This window comes from Sciurus carolinensis, chromosome 5 (assembly GCF_902686445.1).
Source record: "Sciurus carolinensis chromosome 5, mSciCar1.2, whole genome shotgun sequence".
Lineage (NCBI taxonomy): Eukaryota > Metazoa > Chordata > Mammalia > Rodentia > Sciuridae > Sciurus > Sciurus carolinensis.
The window spans coordinates 18,145,528-18,166,539 of record NC_062217.1 but is presented as its reverse complement, the minus strand read 5'-3'; the positions used below and the strand labels follow the sequence as shown (position 1 = coordinate 18,166,539).

General features: G+C 35.7%; 1 protein-coding gene across 3 annotated transcripts in view; it reads left to right on the top strand.

Annotated features, from left to right (window-relative positions):
* Positions 1-21,012, top strand: part of Gpc5 (glypican 5) — a 1,347,364-nt gene that overhangs the window by 508,233 nt on the left and 818,119 nt on the right. The window contains exon 7 of one of the 3 annotated variants that reach the window (XM_047554613.1): positions 2,858-2,937. The exons of the other annotated variants lie outside the window; for them this stretch is intronic. Within the exon in view, the coding sequence (XP_047410569.1) occupies positions 2,858-2,875 (18 nt within the window). The 3' untranslated portion in view covers positions 2,876-2,937. Of the gene's footprint in view, positions 1-2,857; positions 2,938-21,012 lie in introns of those variants that run through there. 3 annotated transcript variants of the gene reach the window in all.

Here is a 21,012-nt window from a genome sequence, read left to right as displayed (position 1 = left end):
AATAGAGAGAGTGATAAAAATAATAAAAAAGAAAAGTAGGAATAATCACAATAATACTTAATAAAAAAAAAATCTGCAATAAAACTATACTATTCAAACCTCCTAGTCTTCAGTAGCCTGATGCCTGAGAGGAACTTGATAATGCGGTATCCCATGTCCCAAGAAGGGAGCTGCCCCACTAGGGATGGTGACCTCCAGGTGGGGAATAATCCATGATGGCAGGCAGAGGCACCTCCACGTGTTGGTTGATGTCCAGCTGCAGGGTGGGCACTAGACTGCGGATTGGGCCTTGGCCAGACTGGGTCACGTCACTGGAGTTGTGTGCAGGTGGTGGACCTGGGCCAAGGACACATTGGGTTCCTAAGGACAATAAAAGGACAAGCATGAAGTTTATTTAGAACATACATAAATATTATACTGTTTTCTTAACTCATGACTTTATTCCCCTGTTTTATTCATAACACATGAAGGAAAAATCAGTGCTTAGGAATGAATCCTGTATGCAGTACTAAATATTCCTTCAGCCTGGAAAGATGGAAGAAAACTGTTTGTTATAACTAAGCAATTGAGGAAACACCTCTTTTAGACAGTACTTTTGCCAGCTCAGTCTGTGTCAGAGCACCGCCCAACAGGCCAGATGTGCTTTAGAATCTCACCTTCAATAGTGGGGTGTCACTCAGGGTGGCACTTAGGCATAAGGATTATTTTGAGCTCAAGGCACGTGAACATTCACAGATGCAAAGAGGATATTTTCATCTCTCCCTTTCTTCCTGAAATCAAGAGATTATAAAAAAAATCTCATCTGAACGATGCCTGCCTTGGGCCAGGAGAAAAGAACATTCTTGGATGAGGGGCCACAGCCAAGAGAATTTTGTTAAACAAACTTTGTTAAAAAAAAAAAGTCTTATCTTTAGCCTTTCCACATAAATTAGTTAGTGTTCCACAATCATCTCTCTTTGTCCAACCTGATTTCAGAACATTTATGTTTTGCTGCTTTGAGTCTTCCTTATGAAGATTTGTGTGTCATGTAAGACATATTAAATTTGTATTCTTTTCTCCTGTTACTCTGTTTTCCAGATTATGTTTTATATCAATTTAATTTTCAGACCTAGCTGCAACCCTTAAGGAAGTAGTGGTAAAATTTTACCTGCTATATATCAGCATGTTCTGATTCTTGCTATTTTTTTTCCAAATTCTATTACTAGGAATTCAGCTTTGTTCCAGACTTTGATTTGCTTGTTATGAATGAGCACACTTATTGCACAGTTTTTTTAATGTCTCCTATTCACCTCGAATATAGTGCCCACTTTCATTATACAGTATACAGTGTGGGGAGATAAATAAGTGCATAAGATCACTTCTAATTGTGTGGGCATGTGCTATAATAACAAAGGCAAATATATGCATGTGAGGCAGAGGGTTAAAGGGTGAGGCTACTGTAGATTAGACCATGAGGTAAAATCTCTCTAGTTGACACTTGATTTGTGACCAACAAACATATATATAATCAGATTTCCCTGAAGTAGAGATGGGAACTGGGGAGTTGGAGACTCTTCATCTAGAGACTTGCAGTTCATGGGAAGGAGTTCAGTTTTATTTTGAATGTGTTAAAGAATCATTTCAGGGTTTTAAGGGAAGAAAGACATCATTTAAGAAAAAAAAAATCCATCTCTCAGCTTTGTGGAAAATGGTTACTCCAGGGACAGGATGATTGATTCAGTGATGCAGCAGTCCAGGTAAGATATAATGATGACTTGGAATGAGATTACAGTAGCAGAGCCGAAGAGGACTTGGAAGATTTATGATCTGCTTTGAAGAAAGTATTGACAGAATAGGTTGATAAAATGAATACAGGGAGTGAAAGAAGTAGGCAAATTGGCATCTCAAGTATTTTGCTCTAGTTGTTGGGTGGATGGTTTTACCACTTATTGAGGAGTAATAGAAAGAGAGCCATGTTTGGGTAAGAGTAGAGATTAACTTTACTGTTGTGGTTATGAAATGCCTAAGTAGCCATGAAACAAAGTTACTGAGCAGGTAGGAAGTTGCACATTATCTTAACTGCAAGGAAAGAGAGATGCAGAAATAAACAAAACAAAGCAAAGCAATGATTTATTTTTTAAAACCCTCTGTCATCATCACTAAGTAGGCACTCAAAGCAACCTGTCTGAATAGGTTCCCTCGCAGAAGCAGCAGGTAGATAACAGGGACTAAAATGAAAGTCCAGTGTATTACAAAGCTATATTTCATTGATTCAACTTATATTTCAAGTTCATATTATCTCATGTTTTCATTTCTTCATCCATTTCCCAAATGCCCTGCAAGTACTATGTCTTCACACCTGTTGACTGCATGGGAGTTCCATTACTACTCTTCCATGCACATGGCTTATGCATACACAGTGTGGTAGTCAACCTCTCGTGCAATTCAGTGTTTTCAGTTGAAGACTCATCTCTGTGGGTACATGGGTGTCATGTGTTTCGATACTGGATAATGCATGACAAACCTCTCCAAACTCTCGGATAACGTTATGTATCTCAACCACAGAGCAATTGAGAAACGATGATATTTCTGTAACTGTTAAGTGGGAACTTAGTTAAAGTATGCATTAGTCTCATGTTTCTGCATTTACTTTTCTGTTTCTTTGTCACATGTTCTTTATGCCTTCAGAAATTCCTATAGGCACAAATATAAGACTGTAGCAACAGTGTTTATTCTCTCATAGGTCAACAGGTCCTGGATCCCTGTTCTGTGTGATCAGAAACATCTTTAAATAAGGCTTTGTTAATACTCATGACCATGTTAAAAAATGATAAATCACAAGTCACTCATACAGTGTATTGTTTCTTTTCATAAATAGACGCACTTTTTATCTTGACCTTCACAATGAAAAGTGAGGTAAAAAACTCTACAACAAGAATGCAAATAATCCAATCGACAAATGGGCTAAGGAAATGAATAGACACTTCACAGAAGAAGATCTACAAGCAATCAACAAACATATGGAAAAATGTTCAACATCTCTAGTAATAAGAGAAATGCAAATCAAAACCACCCTAAGATTCCATCGCAGCCCAATTAGAATGGCGATTATCAAGAATTATCAAGAATACAAGCAACAACAGGTGTTGGCGAGGATGTGGGGCTGCAAATCAGTGCAGCCCCTCTGGAAAGCAGTGTGGAGACTCCTTAGAAAACTTGGAATGGAACCACCATTTGACCCAGCTATTCCACTCCTTGGCCTATACCCAAAGGACTTAAAATCAGCATATTACAGAGATACAGCCACATCAATGTTCATAGCTGCTCAGTTCACAATAGCCAGATTGTGGAACCAACCTAGATGTCCTTCAATTGATGAATGGATAAAGAAACAGTGGTATATATATACAATGGAATATTACTCAGCCATAAAGAATGATAAAATTATGGCATTTGCAGACAAATGGATGAAATTGGAGAATATCATGTTAAGTGAGATAAGCCAATCTCAAAAAAACAAAGGACAAATGATATCGCTAATAAGTGGATGATGACACATAATGGGGGGTGGGAGGGGTTAGTGTCAGGGTTAGAGTTAGGGTTAGGGAGGGGGGCAAGAATGGAGGAAGGAAGGACTGTATAGAGGGAAAAGGGGTGGGAGGGGTGGGGGGAAGGGAAAAAATAACAGAATGAATCAAACAACATTACCCTATGTAAATTTATGATTACACAAATGGTATGCCTTTACACCATGTACAAACAGAGAAACAACATGTATCCCATTTGTTTACAATAAAAAAAAAGAAAAGTGAGGTAGATGAACCAGATATTATCATAAATTAAGAACTGAAGGTGAACAAGAGAGTAGAGGTACTAGGTCATCTATTTATTAAAGAGGAAAGCAAAAACAGAAAGGAAAAACATCATTTACATTTTAGCACAAATATTCTTCAAAAAAATACAACCCTGAAAAAGAAAGCAGTATATATTTATTTAAAAATGCTATATGCCTACTAGAAAGAGATCTAAATTAAGAACAAGTATATGATATCTATTGCCTTCTGCCACTTAAATTAACTTCATGTCACTTGAAGAGACACACCCTATCCATAGGCATCAGGATTTTCATCTTTAAATGTGAAAGACATGAACTTCATTCACTTATTCAATTAACATTTTGTGATAGGTACAGTCCTTATCACCATGAAACTGGTATAGAAGACGAACTGGTTAAAAAGAAATCTTATTGGTAGACGGACCAGATGTAATAATAATTTGTAGGAAGGGTATTTGATCTTAAGTCATTCACTTATTTATTCATTCATTAAACATGTTATGGGCTGCTTTCATACATTCCTGTAATTGTGCCAGAAGCTGACCATGCAGTAGTGAATAATGAAAGACTCAAAAGGAGGAGTTTGAGATGCTTGGACTGGAAATATTAGGCAGAAAAGAAAAAGCAAGTGATCAATGAGTTGGCAGGAGGTGAGAATGGAAAAGTTCTAGTATACATCCTCTTCAGAAATATAATCTGTTCATCAGGGGCCCTCTCTTGCTTTCACAAATCATAGGTACTTAATTCTAAAATCCATGGGGACTGGAGAAGAATCAGGAAAATGGAGCTGTCAGGTCTATGCTAAATACACTGGCAACAATGTGAAGACCAGGTTAGAGGAGGCAGAGCAGAGGTCACTTAGGAAAGCCTTGTGAGTTATTGACCTTGTACCTTTAGATATTAGGGATATGGATTCATAATAATAATAAATGCTCTTTCTCTCTTTAATCAATTAATTCTAAAGAATGATACTACAAATATATTCAAAAGCATGAGGTATGTTCAATATTATTTGAAATAGCAGAGAGCTATTAAAACTGATTTTTAGTGCCACACTAATGGTTAATTGTATGATGAAATATCCATACTAAAAATAATATTGTGGATATGTTCATAATGAAACATAATTATCAAAAGTCTACTGCTAGCATTATATGACATAAATGTAAAATGAGTTTCATTAATGGAAATTTTCAAGCAAAGAGACATGGACTGTCATGAGATAGAGATAGAGATAGAAAGAGAGAGAGAGAGAGAGAGAGAGAGAGAGAGAGAGAGAGAGAGAGAGAGAGGGAAAGACTCAGAAGGAACTGAAGACAAACCTTTCCAGTCACTCCTCCAGTGACCCATCTCCAACACTGACCCACCTGCCTACAGTTACAACCCAACCAGGCCATTCAAACTAGGATGGACTGGTTAGATCACAGCTCTCATGATTTAATATTTACCTCTGAATATCTCTACATTAACAGAGAACTTTTGGGGGACACCTCATATCCAAACCATAACAACTACCTACTATCCAGCCATACTATGGATGCTTTGTATGTCTACAAATCCATACTTTAATAAAATAAAAAGGAATTATGCTTTATTCTCTGTCTAGCTCTTGAGATAAATATATTCATGCCCAACCGTCTTTCATTTTCCTTGAGAATGAGTCAAATGCTCTGCTATTTATTTGCAATTATTAGTTCCACAGGATTCAGTAGATGGCCGTTTTGTTTTCTTAAGCACTTTCTGTAGGTGGATGAGGGTGGCCAAATAACCCCCACCCAAATGAAACTAAGTGTCTAAGTGTGTATTTATAGACTTGTTTTCCATCTGAGCAAATATTTGTCTCTCTTCAGTCAATTCCTGGTCCTTTTGGGTGGTCTTCAAATCAGGGTGAAGTTTTAGATGTTACAGTTGAGAAATGATGGCTTTACTTGCTTGATTGGAAAGTGTTGTTCTATCTATCTATCTTTCGGGGTCTTAAGCCCCCCTGCCCTTCTCGACCAGCAACAAGGGAAGGGGACACTCCCCAACAAGGTCAGACCAGGATAGGTAGGGCCAACTAACCGCCTGCTCCCAGCCCTCCGCGTGGAGGACAATCAGACGCGTCAGGGAGACCAGTCACAGCAGGAACTCGTTTATTGAGGAAATCACACAACTTTTATGTAGGGTGGGGGCTAGGTGGGAACCAATCAGCTTAAAGGTCAGCAAGGCAGGGGGGTTCACGCAGGCGAGAGTCCCTTAGGACTATATGGCAAGCACGAGCTGATCACGTTCGCGGAACTGTTGTTAACCAATCCCTGATGGTGGTCCAGTGAACCCAGGGTCGTCATTAACTTTTGAAACTGCCTTTGAGGCCTTGATCTTGCTCACTCGCCAGGGAGTAAGGAGTCAGCCTGAGTTAGTTAACGTGTCTTTAGTCCCAACATCTATCTATCTATCTGGAGATTGACCTATATAGAAATATAGTTCCTATTCATAGATATCTTTGTTTTGTCATTTTATTAATATTCTGTGTTGGTAAGCATATGTAGACAATTTAAAAATTGACTTTGTGATAAAATTGTGGTATCTATTTCCATAACTTGGATTATGGTTCAGTCTGGTTCAGTAGTAAAAAAAACATGCCATTGACATCAACAAATTTGATAGAATGCTACATCTTTCCTCTATGATGATAATTTGCAGACAACACAGTCAATGGCCTCCATTGTAACTTCAGGTAAATTCTTTGACCAAAACAGCTGATGATACTCTTGGCTACAGAACATACCTTTCTATGGTTCAATCAAGGTTGCCTTACTACAAGCAAGTCCATGTATTCCTTCTCTATGTGGGGAATGACTGGGTTTGAAGTCAGGGATGATTTACCACTGAACTCTATCCCCAGTCCTTTTTTATTTTTATTATTATTATTATTTTTTAAATTTTGTGACAGGATTTCACTATGTTCCTGAGGTTGGCCTTGAACTCAAGATGCACTTGCTTCAGCCTCTTGATTCACTAGTATACAGGCATGTGACACTACACCTAGCAGAGAGACTGATTTTTAATATTAGTTATTCCTGTTGTGTATATTGAGTTATGGGTTTAGTTTGCATTTCCTTGGCAACTAATATGTGCCTAGTTGTTTGAATATCCTCTTTTGTGAAATATTTGTTTAATGTTTTTTAACATTATTTTTTAAAGTCTACAAATTATGTTTGTCCATTTCTATTTAACATTATAGTATTAACTTCAAGCTTAATTATGTTGTGGACAGAGAATATATTCCCTGTGATTTAAATAATTTGAAATTTTTGAGATCTGCTTTATGATGCAAGGTATTGTCTACCTTGGTAAATGTTCAAATGCACACTTAAAAGAATGAACTTTGTTGAGCAGTTCTAAATGTGACAAATTATGCCAAATTGGCAAATTGTACATTTTATAAGTATTTTGTCACTAATAACATTTTTGGAATTATAAAAGTATGCTAAAATATTTGGCTATGACTATGTATTTGTCTGTTTTCCATTTTCTGTTGTCAACTTCTGTCATCCATATTTTGAAGTCATATTATTTGCTGTATTTACGATTAGGATTGCTTCATGTTTTGTTGAGCTTTTTCTTCTATCATAAAGAAACCAAATTATGTCTTCTAATATTCATCTTTAAATCTATTTTGACTGATTTTGACATAACAGCCTTCCTTGTTGAATGTATTACAAGTAATCTTTTTGTCATCATTTACTTCTATACTTTTTGTGTTTTTTTATGTGATATTTTTCCATATAGTATAAATAGCCTATTTTATGCTGGTGTGACAATCTTTGCCTTTTAAGTATTTTTAGTTCACCTCCATTTAAAGTGTATTTTTTTAATGTCCTGAAAACTTGTCATCTTGCTATGTATTTCTATTTGTTTTACCTTCCCTTTCATCCTTTATTCATCATTGTTATTTCTTTTGAAATAATTACCTTTATAATTGATTTTCTTCTTTAGAACTGGCTTTTTTAGTTAAACGTTTTCATTATTTGTTTTGTAGTTAAGCTCATTTTCAACATACATTCTTGATTTATCTTGGCCAGTCATAAAACAATACTTTTACTGCTTCCCAAACAACCCAAGAAACTTTCTACTATTTAACTTTACTTCCCTATCCCTCCAGCCTGTTAAGATATTTTGTCATATATTTTATTCCTACATATGTTATAAACCCTACAGGGGAAGCACAGCTTGCAGTGCCTAAAAACAGCATATAGTATAACTCTTTCAAAATAACTTAGTGAAGTTGCATTCTGAAAATTCTTAGGAGATACATCCAAAAGGATGAAAACAAAAATACAGTTTCACTTTTCAGTGGCATACAGAATCCTAATTCTGGCAAACCTCTCAGTTGTTAAGATGAATATTATGACCTAAGCAGTCAAGACCTTTTAAATCTCGTTATTCTAATTTATTCTAAGCCTAAAGACCTGGTTCATTTCCCACTTTTGAACCTTTTAACATTGTGGTGGAGCTAACTCTGCTTATTCCTTTAGAAGGAAAACACTGGTCTCTGGCCTGCCTTCTCTTTTGACTGCTTCCTATTCCCTGCTGCATTTTCCTGCAGTTCCACCATATGGTCAGTGCCTGTCCCGGGTGGGTTTTGTTCTCCTCTCTCTTGCAAGCTTTACCAGACTCCAGAGGTGGGCATCTCTCAGTAGCTCTCTTGTTATTTGCATAATAGCACTTTGCATAATCCTTATCTGGACAAGTGTATAATCTTCCTCACTAGACCTTAGCTTCTTTAGGTCAGCTCCCAAATATGGTGTATATATTTTCACTATCGTTTATCACAATGCCTCACCTAGAATGAAAACAGAACAGTCAATTGACACACTGACATTGCCTGCATGACATACACATTAGTAAAAACATAGGAGTTGCTACAGCATTCTTAAGCCAAAGCTAATTTTCAAGACTGCTTTGTCAATGGATTCTTTTGTAGATGTGAAGCGACTGTAGCTGAATGCTTCATTAAGCAATGGGGTTTGTGTGCCAGGGGCAATATATCAGGGATTAATTATCAGTTGGTAAGCAAATTAGATAGCAATCAAGGTTACACAAAAATTACACTGTCTTAAGAATAAATGTTAGCTGGGAAGCCATAAATGAACTGATAATCAGGTGGGAAGACATTATGGCAAAGGCATGTGTTTCCTTAAACAACTTTTATAACTAACAGAATTTTAATAAGGCACTACTCCCCCCTCCCTGGTCAATAAAATTCTACTGAAAAATAATGAAACCTCCAAAGGTGATCCTTGTAATTCTGCAGATACCAATGGAGTCTCAGTGGGAGGCTCACTGCTGCTTCTGCCTGCTTCTCCTACTATTTACAAACATAATTAAAATGAAAATGAATCTGCTGCTTGACTGCTACTGTAACAGCAAGGACTGTGAGAAGCATATTGTTTTAGTTCATCTGTCAGGGTGACCTTTATGATTTCACTGTTGCTAGAAAAATCAGGCAGATTAGACAATGTTTTCATTTCTTTGAGAAATATTTAGCATCACATGGGCTCCTTTTCCAATATTGCTGGAGAAATGTTGCTTTTCAAATTTGCTTCAGTATTCTTTAGTTTTTTTTTTTTAATTTCTTATTTAAAAATTATGATTATGTTATGACAAATGAAGATGAATAAATGGAGATTGCATATAATTCCCCAGCAATTGTTGACTAAAATTCCCATCCACTCACTGCATGGTCATTGTTTTATGTGACCAGTAGAAATTACCCATTTTCTAATTTTTCTTTACAGTGCTAAACAACAGGCCTACAAAGCTTTTAGGTACATATTTCACTTCTATTGTTCTGATAGCATTTGAAAGAGAGGCAGAAGCCTTCACATTTTAACCCAAACCACACGTTGTTTTTCCTCCCAAATAAACATTGTATGTTTTCTAACCCATATAATGAACATTTGCTGTGGAATGTTATGAATGGTCATGCATAAGAGACAGCCTGGAGTTCAAGGAGACAGAGAGAGAACAAAATTTAACCCTGGGCTCAATTCTAGGTTGAATTTTGACTTTCTTCAAAGATTCCTGACTAAGGAAGTCAGGAAGACTCTCAGCCTGAAATCTGTATTTCAGAGATTTTCTTTTTACTTTCAGAAAGGCCTTCAGACACTTCCTGGAAACCATTGACCACACAGGATTCTGAGTAGCCAGGTTATCTGATTTCTCAGACAAAAGCTGATTAAAAGCAGTTTGTACAAAGTGGATTGTGAGAGGCAGGCTTGTCAGTAGCAGACCAGTGTTCTGATACTCGACATTAAGAAAAACATATCAGAGTGCCAGTCACACAGTTACTGATGGTCATGCTTATGATCTTAGTTATCATAGGAAACTTAAGGTATGATGAGTAGACCAGGGACAATAAATAATTACAGAGAGGACATTTTTAGAGACACATTTCCAACCAAGGTTTAAACACTATTTTTGTAAAATTGTTTGTGTGGAATACTCTGATGATGGCAAAATGATGATTTCCTCCTGTTATGGTTTGAATGTATGTCCCCCAAAAGCTCCTGTGTGGGACCATGCTGGAGGGTCTGCAGGTGAAATGAGTGAGTTGTGGAAGCCTTAGCCCAGGCAGTGAATTAATCTCCTGGTGGGGATTGACTGAGTGGTAGTTGTAGGCAGGTGGGATGTGGCTGGAGAAAACAGGTTTCAGAGAGAGAGTCTTTGGGTCTATGTTTTGTGTTTGTTAGCGGAGCTCTCTCTGCTTCCTGTTGTAATATCTAGAGTCACTTCCCTCCACCACACTCTTCCTCCATGATGTTCTGCCCCATCGTGGGCCCGGAACAATGGAGTCAATTGTCTGTGGACTGAGACCTCTGAAACTGTGAGCTCCCAAATAAAGTTTTCCTCCTCTAAAATTGTTCTTGTCAGATCTTTTAGTCACAATAACGAAAAAGATGACTAAAACACCTTCCTTGCTTGATTAACTATAGGTCAAAACCTCAATACTGGGGAGTTCCATACAAGATTTGAAGTAGCCTCACGTGCATTATCTCATTTGAAAGATGCAAGAATTAAAAATAGTCATATTGAGTATCACTGTACCCATTGTATAGATAGTGTAATTGAAGTTCAGAAAAGAAAGGAACTATATTAATGTCACAGAACATGAAGAAGAAAAGCAAAGATGGAATTAAGGCTCTGGTTGACCATTCCTCTGCCCTCCACTGCCTCACTGGCCTCATTGGCATCTTGTTATAGTGGAGCCACTTTGGCCACCTCTCTTCTTGTCTGAAAAAGAACACCTAGTTCTTCCAGGCATTTTAGAAAATAGATTTCTCAGCAGGTTTTTTCAGCATTATCATGTGTAAAGAAAGAATTTGTTAGAGAAACATTATACAAATTAATTTAAATGTAGTCTGTACTCTGCAGACGTCTGCTTTTACGTCTCTTGTGTGATTCCCACGACTCCAGACATGTAAGATGAACATGACTGCCTTTGACTTATACTGCAATGCTGAAATCAAAAGAAGCTGAACTGATGCTTCCTGCATAAGGGCAATATCAATTTTTATGTAAAGTAACCTCATACTTACAGGCGAATGGTGATTTCAAACTGGATAGCTGAAACACAAAGATGAGCTTTTAATGAATGTATGGTTATTGCTTTGGTGAAATTTTTTACATTCAAGGATTACTTGCTAATAATGTCTTTTAGTACCATTATATGCTAGGTACTAGAAATAGGAAGGAAAGTATAAAAGGCATGCCATCAACTCTCTAGGAGTTTCAAAGCATAATTTCGTGGTTCAAAAAGCAAGTGCTATTAATAATTATCATTAACCTTAAATAGTATGCAATTATCTCTCTGTTAGAATTATCATCAATATGCAATATTATTGCAAATACTATGTAAGTGTTAATGGTGTACTTTATTAATATAAAATTAGTATTAATATCATTAAATATAAGATTATTATTAATAGCATTAAATATACAATTATTATTACTATAATTTCAATATCTCACACATGGAATTGGGTTGAAAATAGGCACCAAAGCATAAGGATGAGGCAGAGAGCAAAAAATGCTCTATTTTTGCTTTCTTTGTGTAACACAAAGTTATAGTTCACATAATTCCATATGCAAAATGGTAGTTGTTAAAATACCTCAGCTATAAATAACATCTCTATTTTCAAAGATATTCCAAGATAATGTCAGAGTTTCTATCTGTGGTGTGGCTATACAAATAATAGTTTTTTTATTTTTTATTATTTGGATTTAAGGAAATAAACTTATTTCTCTATAGCTATGTACACAATCTCACTTATACCAGCTAGGGATATAAGCTGAATTCTCTTTTATTGCAAAAATATTCACAATCCTCAGACTTGAGTAAAAGTGAGTAAATTGCCAGAAGAGGCAATATTGTTTCAAGTGTCAGAGATGAGGGTCTGAAACACCTTCAGATCCCCAAGCCATGGGACACATAGGCAATTTAATTATGTTTACTAGGCAATTTAATTATGTTTACCATATAGCTATGATCAATAAAAATGGTGGACAATGTCTACTCTTGTGTCGGAAAATTTCCCAACACTTAAGTTGTATGTAGCATTTGTAGTCAAAACAATGGAAGTAGCCCAACTGCACAGATCACTCAATAGTAGTGCAGCCTAAAGAAGATGCACCTTTGATAACTAGGACAATGGCTTTCAATGGCTCTCTCTCTCTTATATCATTGTGTTTATAATCTCACCCCCTTTTCACAGTTCTTGTGGTAATTATATTTTTGTGATTTCCTTATCTATGAAGTCAAAGCGCTAAACAAGAGAATTCCTATAGTTTGGTGACTCCAAACCACAATTTATCCTGCAGGAAAGTTCATAATTTTCATGCTGTCAGAGATACAACCTGCCTTATAGCTCAGCAAATGATGAATGAATGGTGTTTGATTTACTCAGGGTTTGTGATGCTGTGACCCAAATACCATAAAAGAACAACTTAGAGGAGGAAAAGTTTATCAGGGGCTCATGATTTCAGAGATCTCAGTTCATAGACAGCTGACTCTATAGTTCTGGGCCCAAAATGAGTCAGTACATCATGGGGAAAGGGCCCAGTGAAGGAAAGCTGCTCAGTTCACAGTGGGGTCAGGAAGCAGTTCGAGGGGTGGGCACAGGGAAGTTGTACCCTTCCAGGGTGCCTCTCCAATGACCCGTGTCCTCCAGCCATGCCCAACCTGCCTAAAGTTACCACTTGATCTATTCAAACTAGAATGGAATGATTAGGTTGTAGCTCTCACAAACAAATTGTTTTACCTCCGAATATTCCTGTATTAATGGGAACTTTGAGGGGACACCTCATATCCAAACCCTAACAGTGTTTAAAATATATCTTATTTTCTTTTTTAATGGTAGTTATACTTAATAATTAGTAGTTTTCTTTAAATGGACTCATTTGAAGTGGATGTTATCTCTGATATTTTCATGAAATACACTATTCTGGCTAAGTGCAAAGCCAGAAATAAAAGGGAAAGATATAAAGGAAGAAATTCATATTCATATAAATAGGGAGAAAGAAAGAGAAAGGGAAAGAGAATTTCTTTGAGAATGCACAAAAATAATGTCTGATGAAAATATCAAAGATAGTACTCATTCAAGTGAGTTAATTTGAAAGATACTGCTAATTATTAAGTATAACTACTATTAAGAAAAACAGGAGAAAGATAGAGATAATAGAAAGAATTCTTTTTCTCACCCCCTCTCTCTCTACATACATATGTGCATATATATATATATACTTTTTTTTTTTTGCCTATGCTTGAAATTTTATTACTTGGAAGTATGTGTGAGTGATTATAATTTCTTAAATTCCCAAAAGAATTACATTATGAAAATTTTTTCATGTAAGGGAAGGAAAAATATTATGATTTCAATGCAATATTATTGTTTAGAAGTGGATCGTGTATTCTATTGGTTGTCTTCCATATTGTGCAAATGGTCACCCAAGATAGTTCATCTCTGTATCTTAGATTTGCCACAGATTATTACTAAATTCCTGTACACACAGATGTGTAGTTAGGAAATTTATTTTTTGATTTTTGATATAAAGAAATTTAAGTGTTGGTTCATTTTCACATGTGTGCTGACTGCACTCATAACACCATATGACTTTATATTATGCACTAGAATGATAAATAAGGGCCATCGTTATCACCTTACCAGTAGCCAGTGGGAATGATCATTGCTTTTCTTTAAAATCTTAAACAGATTGTTATACAAAAAGAAATTGGTTTAAAAATCTGGCCTTTAAGCATTTTTATATGTTTGGTAAAGTTCAATGCAGTCGTTCATGTGTAAACATTGGTAAGCTTGTCCCTGCTTGCTCAACATCATTAATGGTAGCTACCATAAAACGTTCACAACAGAGTTCTTCTGATGGTCGTTCTAGGAAAGGTCACATTGAGAGTCACATAGTCACCTGGAGGGGTAAAGCTGGTTCTCCATTTGCAGGATAAATGAAATAGCTGTGACACAAAGGAACCGATTTAACTCATATTTATCCTGTTTACAGCATGTGCTTGAGGTGCCTCTGACCTCACAAGTGATTGGGGACCACGTAAGGAATTTATTGCTTCACTTTTAGCTTGCTGGAACCTTTCAGCCTTGCACCACTTCAGTTTAATTTTCAGGAGTAAATTAGTGCTTGTGGTAAAAGTTCAAAACATTTGAAATATGTGTACAGTATCTGAGCATCTTTCCTTTAGTAGCACCTCTGCCTTAATATATCTTAAATTTTTCCATGAAATAACTCGTGTTGATTATTTGCACTCTCTCTGAGACAAACACACATTGCCCATTGGCCTTTGCTCTTCACAGTAGGAACAAAAACATTTATTCAAAGCGAGCAAATTTTGCTGAAGGACACAACTCTGCTGGAGCCTTCACTCCTACTCTGAATTCTCTTTACCTGCCTTGATCAGCCTTTCCCTGCCTCAAATCCTTCTTTTAGTTTTACTTCAAACCATCACACTGCCATTCTGAATCTGAAATGTGCCATATATTATGTATGCCACCATCATTCAACACTAAACACACTTTTTTTCTGCATGAATCTTCCCTGAATTATGACTCTCTTTTGATTTCCTCCATTTGAGAAAGCTGATTTCAAAAGCAATATATAATACTCATGATTTTTCATAAGCTCAGATGAAAGAATAGAGAATAGAATTTGTCAAAATTCAATAGAAACCCAAGTTTTTGTTCAAATTTGTCAAAATGTCAGTGGAAACCTAAGTTTTCTCAAATCACTGTTCCTGTGCTTTTGCTAAGTTCCAAGCTGAACCCTGTGTGTATGTGTGGGGGGAGACGGGGAGTATGGGCACCTATGTACACTTACCTGCTAATGTTGCTTCAGGGTTTATCTCAGCATCCTCATTGAGTATTCCTTTCATGAAAGTGAAATGCCCTTTTTTATTGGTGAAAGCCGGGTTCCTTTCTTTTTAACTCGATTTCAAAGTACCTCCTATGTTTAATAGTAAGTCTTCATCTCACTTGAAAGTGTCAGTTGTAGAGCAGGACCTCAACAATTCAGTCACCTTAGTTCTGAGCTTAGAAATAAGAAAATGACCAGAATGTCTGTAACAATAATATATCAAGTGATAGTTGATACAGTACGAAGTCCAAGAGCAGTGGGGAATGAGCAGAGAAAGCAAGCCAATTTAATAAAAGGGGACAGGGAAATGCAATGACATAAATCCCAGAAGCAATTTTACAGTCAGCATGTTTTTTACACAGAAACCAGGGAAATGCCTACAAGCTGAGAATGTTTTTCTGACTTTCTCAATGGTATATGTCACTTTCATTCTATTGCCAAGATGTTGCCCATGAATTAGTGGAAGGTTCAAAGGAATAAAAAAACAATGGTAAGAAAAGGCCAGTGCCTTCTAAATGCAATATTGAAAGCAAATATGCATTTGTGCCTTAAAAGAGAGAAGACTTTATCAAATGAACTGACCCTGGGGGGAAAAAATCTTTATAATAGCATCCAACACTTCACTCACCTTTCCCCATTTCATTTATCCACAAATGTGTCTGACACATTATTAATGCATCTTCTAAGCTACCAATAAATATGGCTTTCAGAGAAAATTCATTCAAAATCCAGCAAATCGTTATTGAAAGCCTGTTTATACTGAGATAAAACAGTGAAGGAATCATACAGTTTTAGTTGAGATTTGTTGATTGTTAATGATTTTTAAAATTAAACTCGGAACACACTTTTCATCATATAAATCCACCTAATGTTCTACCATGAAGGCCATACTATTTCATCTACCCTGAAGGAAACAGCGAGGGCCCTTGTCTTACCCAAGTCCTGATGCATATTCTAGTCTTTCACTGAGTTTCCAGAGATTGCCAGAGAATAGAATTGGGTACTTAGCATACTACAGCTCACTAGTTCCATTTTTAATTACGTAAAAGTCATCTGCTTAACAATCTGTTCTAAAATTTTGTCTGGAATCAACCTGGTTTCTGTTTTAGCAACTGTCTATATTAGAAAAGAAATGAAGCTACTTTTGTGTCCTCTGCAATTGCTTTCATTCCATTAGAACTTTAATTTTGTGCACTTATTCATTTATTTGTTTTCTTATTTCTTTAGAAATAAGACAATGTTTTAAGTTGGAAACTTATCTTCCTTTAAATGACTTAGGTAATCATTTTCACTTTCCTTATCCATTTAAAATTTTACTTCTTCAAATTATCATTTGGTTTTCTTTTGAAGTCCAAATGGATGATTCTGAGTAAAAAATAATAATGAATGAAAAGAGTAAGAGTTAACTTTCAGGTCCTACTGCTGAGCTGAAGCATGCCTTCAACTCTTACAATCACCATATGAAATCCACAAGTAAGATAAAGGTTAATGTCTTTCTGTTCCCTAGTCTGTAAAATTGGGAAAATAATAGCACTTTATCCATAGAATTATGAAATTTAAATAAGCTGATTGTTGTTAAGAACTCAAAATGGTACTTGGAAGATAGTACACATTTATAAATATTAGATAACATCTTTATAACTACAAACATGAGGTATCGTTCCTTGTAAACAACTTAAATGGCCTTTTTGTTGGTATAATCACTTTTTAAAAATTTTTTAAATTATTATTTTTTATTTTTGCAGACTTCATTTTGATTCACTGTACACAAATGGGGTACATCTTTTCATTTCTATGGTTGTGCACCATGTGAAGTCATATCATTCATGTAATCATACACATAAGTTAATGATGTCTGGTGTTAGGTCATTTGAAGTTGTAAATTTGTTAATAGGTTTATGCAGGTCTGGTTCACTGGTACATATTTAACTTTAATCATACAAAAAAATTCTCAACTTCTTATACATTTCTTGTGCTATAAATCATTTCAGGTCTTGTTGGCAAAAGAGACACTGAGCTGTTTGGTTAAAAAAGAAAAAATGCAGGATTTAATCCCAGTGATTTAGGAGACTGAGTCAGAATTACAGATTCAAAGCCAGCCTCAGCGATTTAGCAAGGTCCTAAGCAACTTAGGGAGACCCCGTCTCAAAATAAAAAGTATTTAAAATAGGTCTGAGTATTTAGCTTAGAGGTATTGCACCGTGCGGTTCAATCCTTAGTACTGGGAAAACAAAAACAAAAACAAAAAAAAAAACAGCCGGCACCTTGTAACTCTGACTGGCTTCACCAAGGGATGGTTTTGAACCAGTCCGTGAGTTCTCTGTGCAATACGGTCTAAACTGCATTTGGAGCATCCATAGATGCACCTATTTTTGTAGTTCCCTAGAAAATTAGGAAAGCATTATTATAAGTAGAAATGAAACTAATGTACCTGCAAAGATATTGCAATTTAAAAAGAAACTGAAAATGAGAGTGGATTATTGGACTTCATTCAAGAGCATGTTCTTCTCTGGGTATAGAGAAATGCAGTTTAATTTCATAAATGGTGTTTGTTTTTTTAGGAGGGTGGGTATCAAGGATTGAACTCAGGGGCACTTGACCACTGAGCCATATCCCCAGCCCTATTTTGTGTTTTATTTAGAGACATTAGAATTGCTTAGCACCTCGCTTTTGCTGAGGCTGGCTTTGAACTCACAATCCTCCCACCTCCGCCTCCAGAACCCCTGGGATTACAGGTGTGCACCACTGTGCCTGGTTTAAATGGAGTATTTTTAATAGGACAGGTCAGTCTGTTTTCTAATTGTCTGAAATTATCTTGTTTTATAGGAATTTCAAATAAGCCTCTTGTATCTTTCTGTTGCTACTGACATTCAAAGGGACATCCTCCCTTTCCAAGAGGACTGCCTTTCCAGTCTTCCACATGGCATCTTCTGTTGACACGCCAGGGCTAGTGATGTTGTCCCCATGGTGGGTATAGCTAGGACTTCCCCTCTTTTCTTTTGGGGCAAGCCCAGATGGTATCATCGGTGACCTCACCAGCAGGAAATTGTGTCTCCTGTTCATTGAATCCCCCTGCTCTGTTTTGGTGTGCATTCTGGAACCGAGATGTTTTATTTTTCCTCTTGTATGCAAATTGCAATGTGAAATAGTTTGTGTCTAGTTTGCAGTTGGCATGGAAGTAGACTTTTATCTTATTCTATTTACTCTCCTTATTGATTTCTTTGGATTTTAGAGGATGAATAGTATGATTTTGATTTAGGTGACCATCACTATCCTGTAAGAACTGAAAAGTCAGGAAAATTGAATCTGTCACTTTATGGATATTTTTTCACAGGACATCACATTCTTGATTGATAACCAAGACACATCAAGAATGTATCTTGATGGACACATTCTTTCTGCACTTTGAAAATATTTTATTGTCTCCTGGCATACATTATTTCTGTTGAGATGTTATATATGCACTAACTCCTGTTGTTTGAAAGTGATATGTACTTTTTTCTTTTTGTATTTCAATTTTATCATAGGAAGCTAAATTAAGATGGTAAAAAACCCATCATTGAGTTTGTAGAATTTCTTAAATCTCTGGATGAGATCTGAATAGTTCTGAAAATTTTGAGGCTTCCTCTCTTCAAGGATTTCTTCTGATTCCCTCTTTCTTCCTCCTAGGACTCTTAAGTTCCCATATAACAGATTTTTCTCAAACTTCCCTTTACTATTTTCCTCTGTTTTTTTCCATTATTTTGTCCTTATCTATTTTATTATTGAATATTTTATTCAAATTTATGTAACTTCAAAAATTATTTACTTTACTGTGTCTAATTGGCTATTAAATTGATTTGTTCACTTATTTATTCTTGTTCATGTGTTTTTCAGTGCTGGAGTTACATATACAGTCAATACTTTATGTCCATTCTTAGAATCTCCTATTCTTTACCAAAACCTACAATCTTTTCTTTTGTATTTTTGAATATTAAGCACCATTATGTTAATCTAATTGTACAATAGCTATCTATTTGAAGTCACTTTGAGTCTTTTACCTTGTACGTCCTCTCTACTTTTTAAAAAATTGTTTTGTTGTTCTTTTTCTTGGCTGATAATGTTATTTTGCAAGTTATATCTTTGGTGATTTCTTGAAATGATTTGAAGCCTGTAGCAAATTCTTCATCCTACAGATGGGATTTGTGTTTGCTTGAGGAAGACGCCTATGGTATGAACAAACCAAAATTTTCTGAATGTTTTATCATGGAATGGGGTAACTAAGGAGGGTCTTTCTCCTTGCAAGGACTGTGTAACTCCAAATGATCTCAAGCTGAGCATTGGGAAGGTCTGCTCTTCCTTGTTGGCTCTTATTACTTCAAGCTTTGTCCTCCATTCCTGACAGGCTGCCAAAGGTACTACTCAGCATCTTAGCTACTTAGAAAACTTTTAGGTTCTCATAACCCCTTCAATCCCCCTGAGGAAAATTGCACAAAGACCCAAGCTAAATTCGTTCGTTCTTTCTTGATCTTGGTTTAATATTGATTGCTGTATCTTTTTATACTCTAATGTCTTACAGCAGGTTTCAACAGTTACTCTAGATTTTCTATATTTTTCTAGCAAGAAATTGGTCTGAATTAGCTAATTCATCCTTCTAGAAGTCAAAGTTCCAGAAATGAAGTTTTAAATATAATTATATGGCATGAACAATACCTAAATGAGTATAGGTTTAAATTTAAATTTAACCCTGTAATATGTTTGTGCATGTAGGAAACAGATTCTCCCTGAGCCTGTTTTATTAGAACTTCAGTTGAAGATAGTTTTAGCTCAATTGCTCTGAAAATTCTCATTTTTTCCAGTTTACATTCTTTCTTTTTAATCTAAACTTTCAGATCTTTCATTTCCCTATAGGTTCAAAGATGTTACTTACTTGAAGGTCTATGATGTTTTTCCATTTCAACTATATTAGACAGGCTTAAAATTTCTCCAAGAAACAAAATAAATACTCAGAGAGCATAATCAAAAAATAGTACATTCCCTTTTTATCCAGATTTGATCATATTTTAACAAATTCACCATATTTTCCAGAATCTACATCTAACATCTTAATTATATTTTACATTTTCATGTAGAGAAATGACTTGATCATAGTACAATAATGTAGACGAAACCCCTGCTGTATATTCTATTACAGCAACATTGGAAAAATTAAATTTTGCTAAGTTCCATTTTCTATATTTACAAATAAATCTGAAAATTCAAGGAGTTGCTGTGAAAACTAAATGAGCAGATCCATTGATGTATACAATGAACTATAAATGTCTGTTTCTAGAAAAAATCAAGGTATTTTTACTGAACTGAAATCTGGCCAGTGATCTTTACAAAACAGGCTTAATTTTTAAGAGAGCTTATATCCTTGAAGATGAAATCAGACCTAACATTTTCAAAAATGTAATCCATGAATACAATTTTAAATGCAATAATAACAACCATCTGTTTCAACCCCACAGGTACTGCTTAGCTGCCCTATTCCTATATAGTCCTTTCATTTCTCTTATTCTCAAAAGAAAATTCTGAACAGCATGTGCTTACATGAAAGATGGTTTTTCAGAGACACTGAGCACAAATACCAGTGTGCATATATGAGTTTAAAAAAAAGTGCTGCATTTGAATAGAGAAAAACAGGTACTAAGATATATGACTACTACCCTTATATTTCTTAGACTCAACTATATTCTTCAAAAATAAATATTGATCAGTCTTAAGCTAAGAGAAAATGAGAATTTAATGTAAAACACATT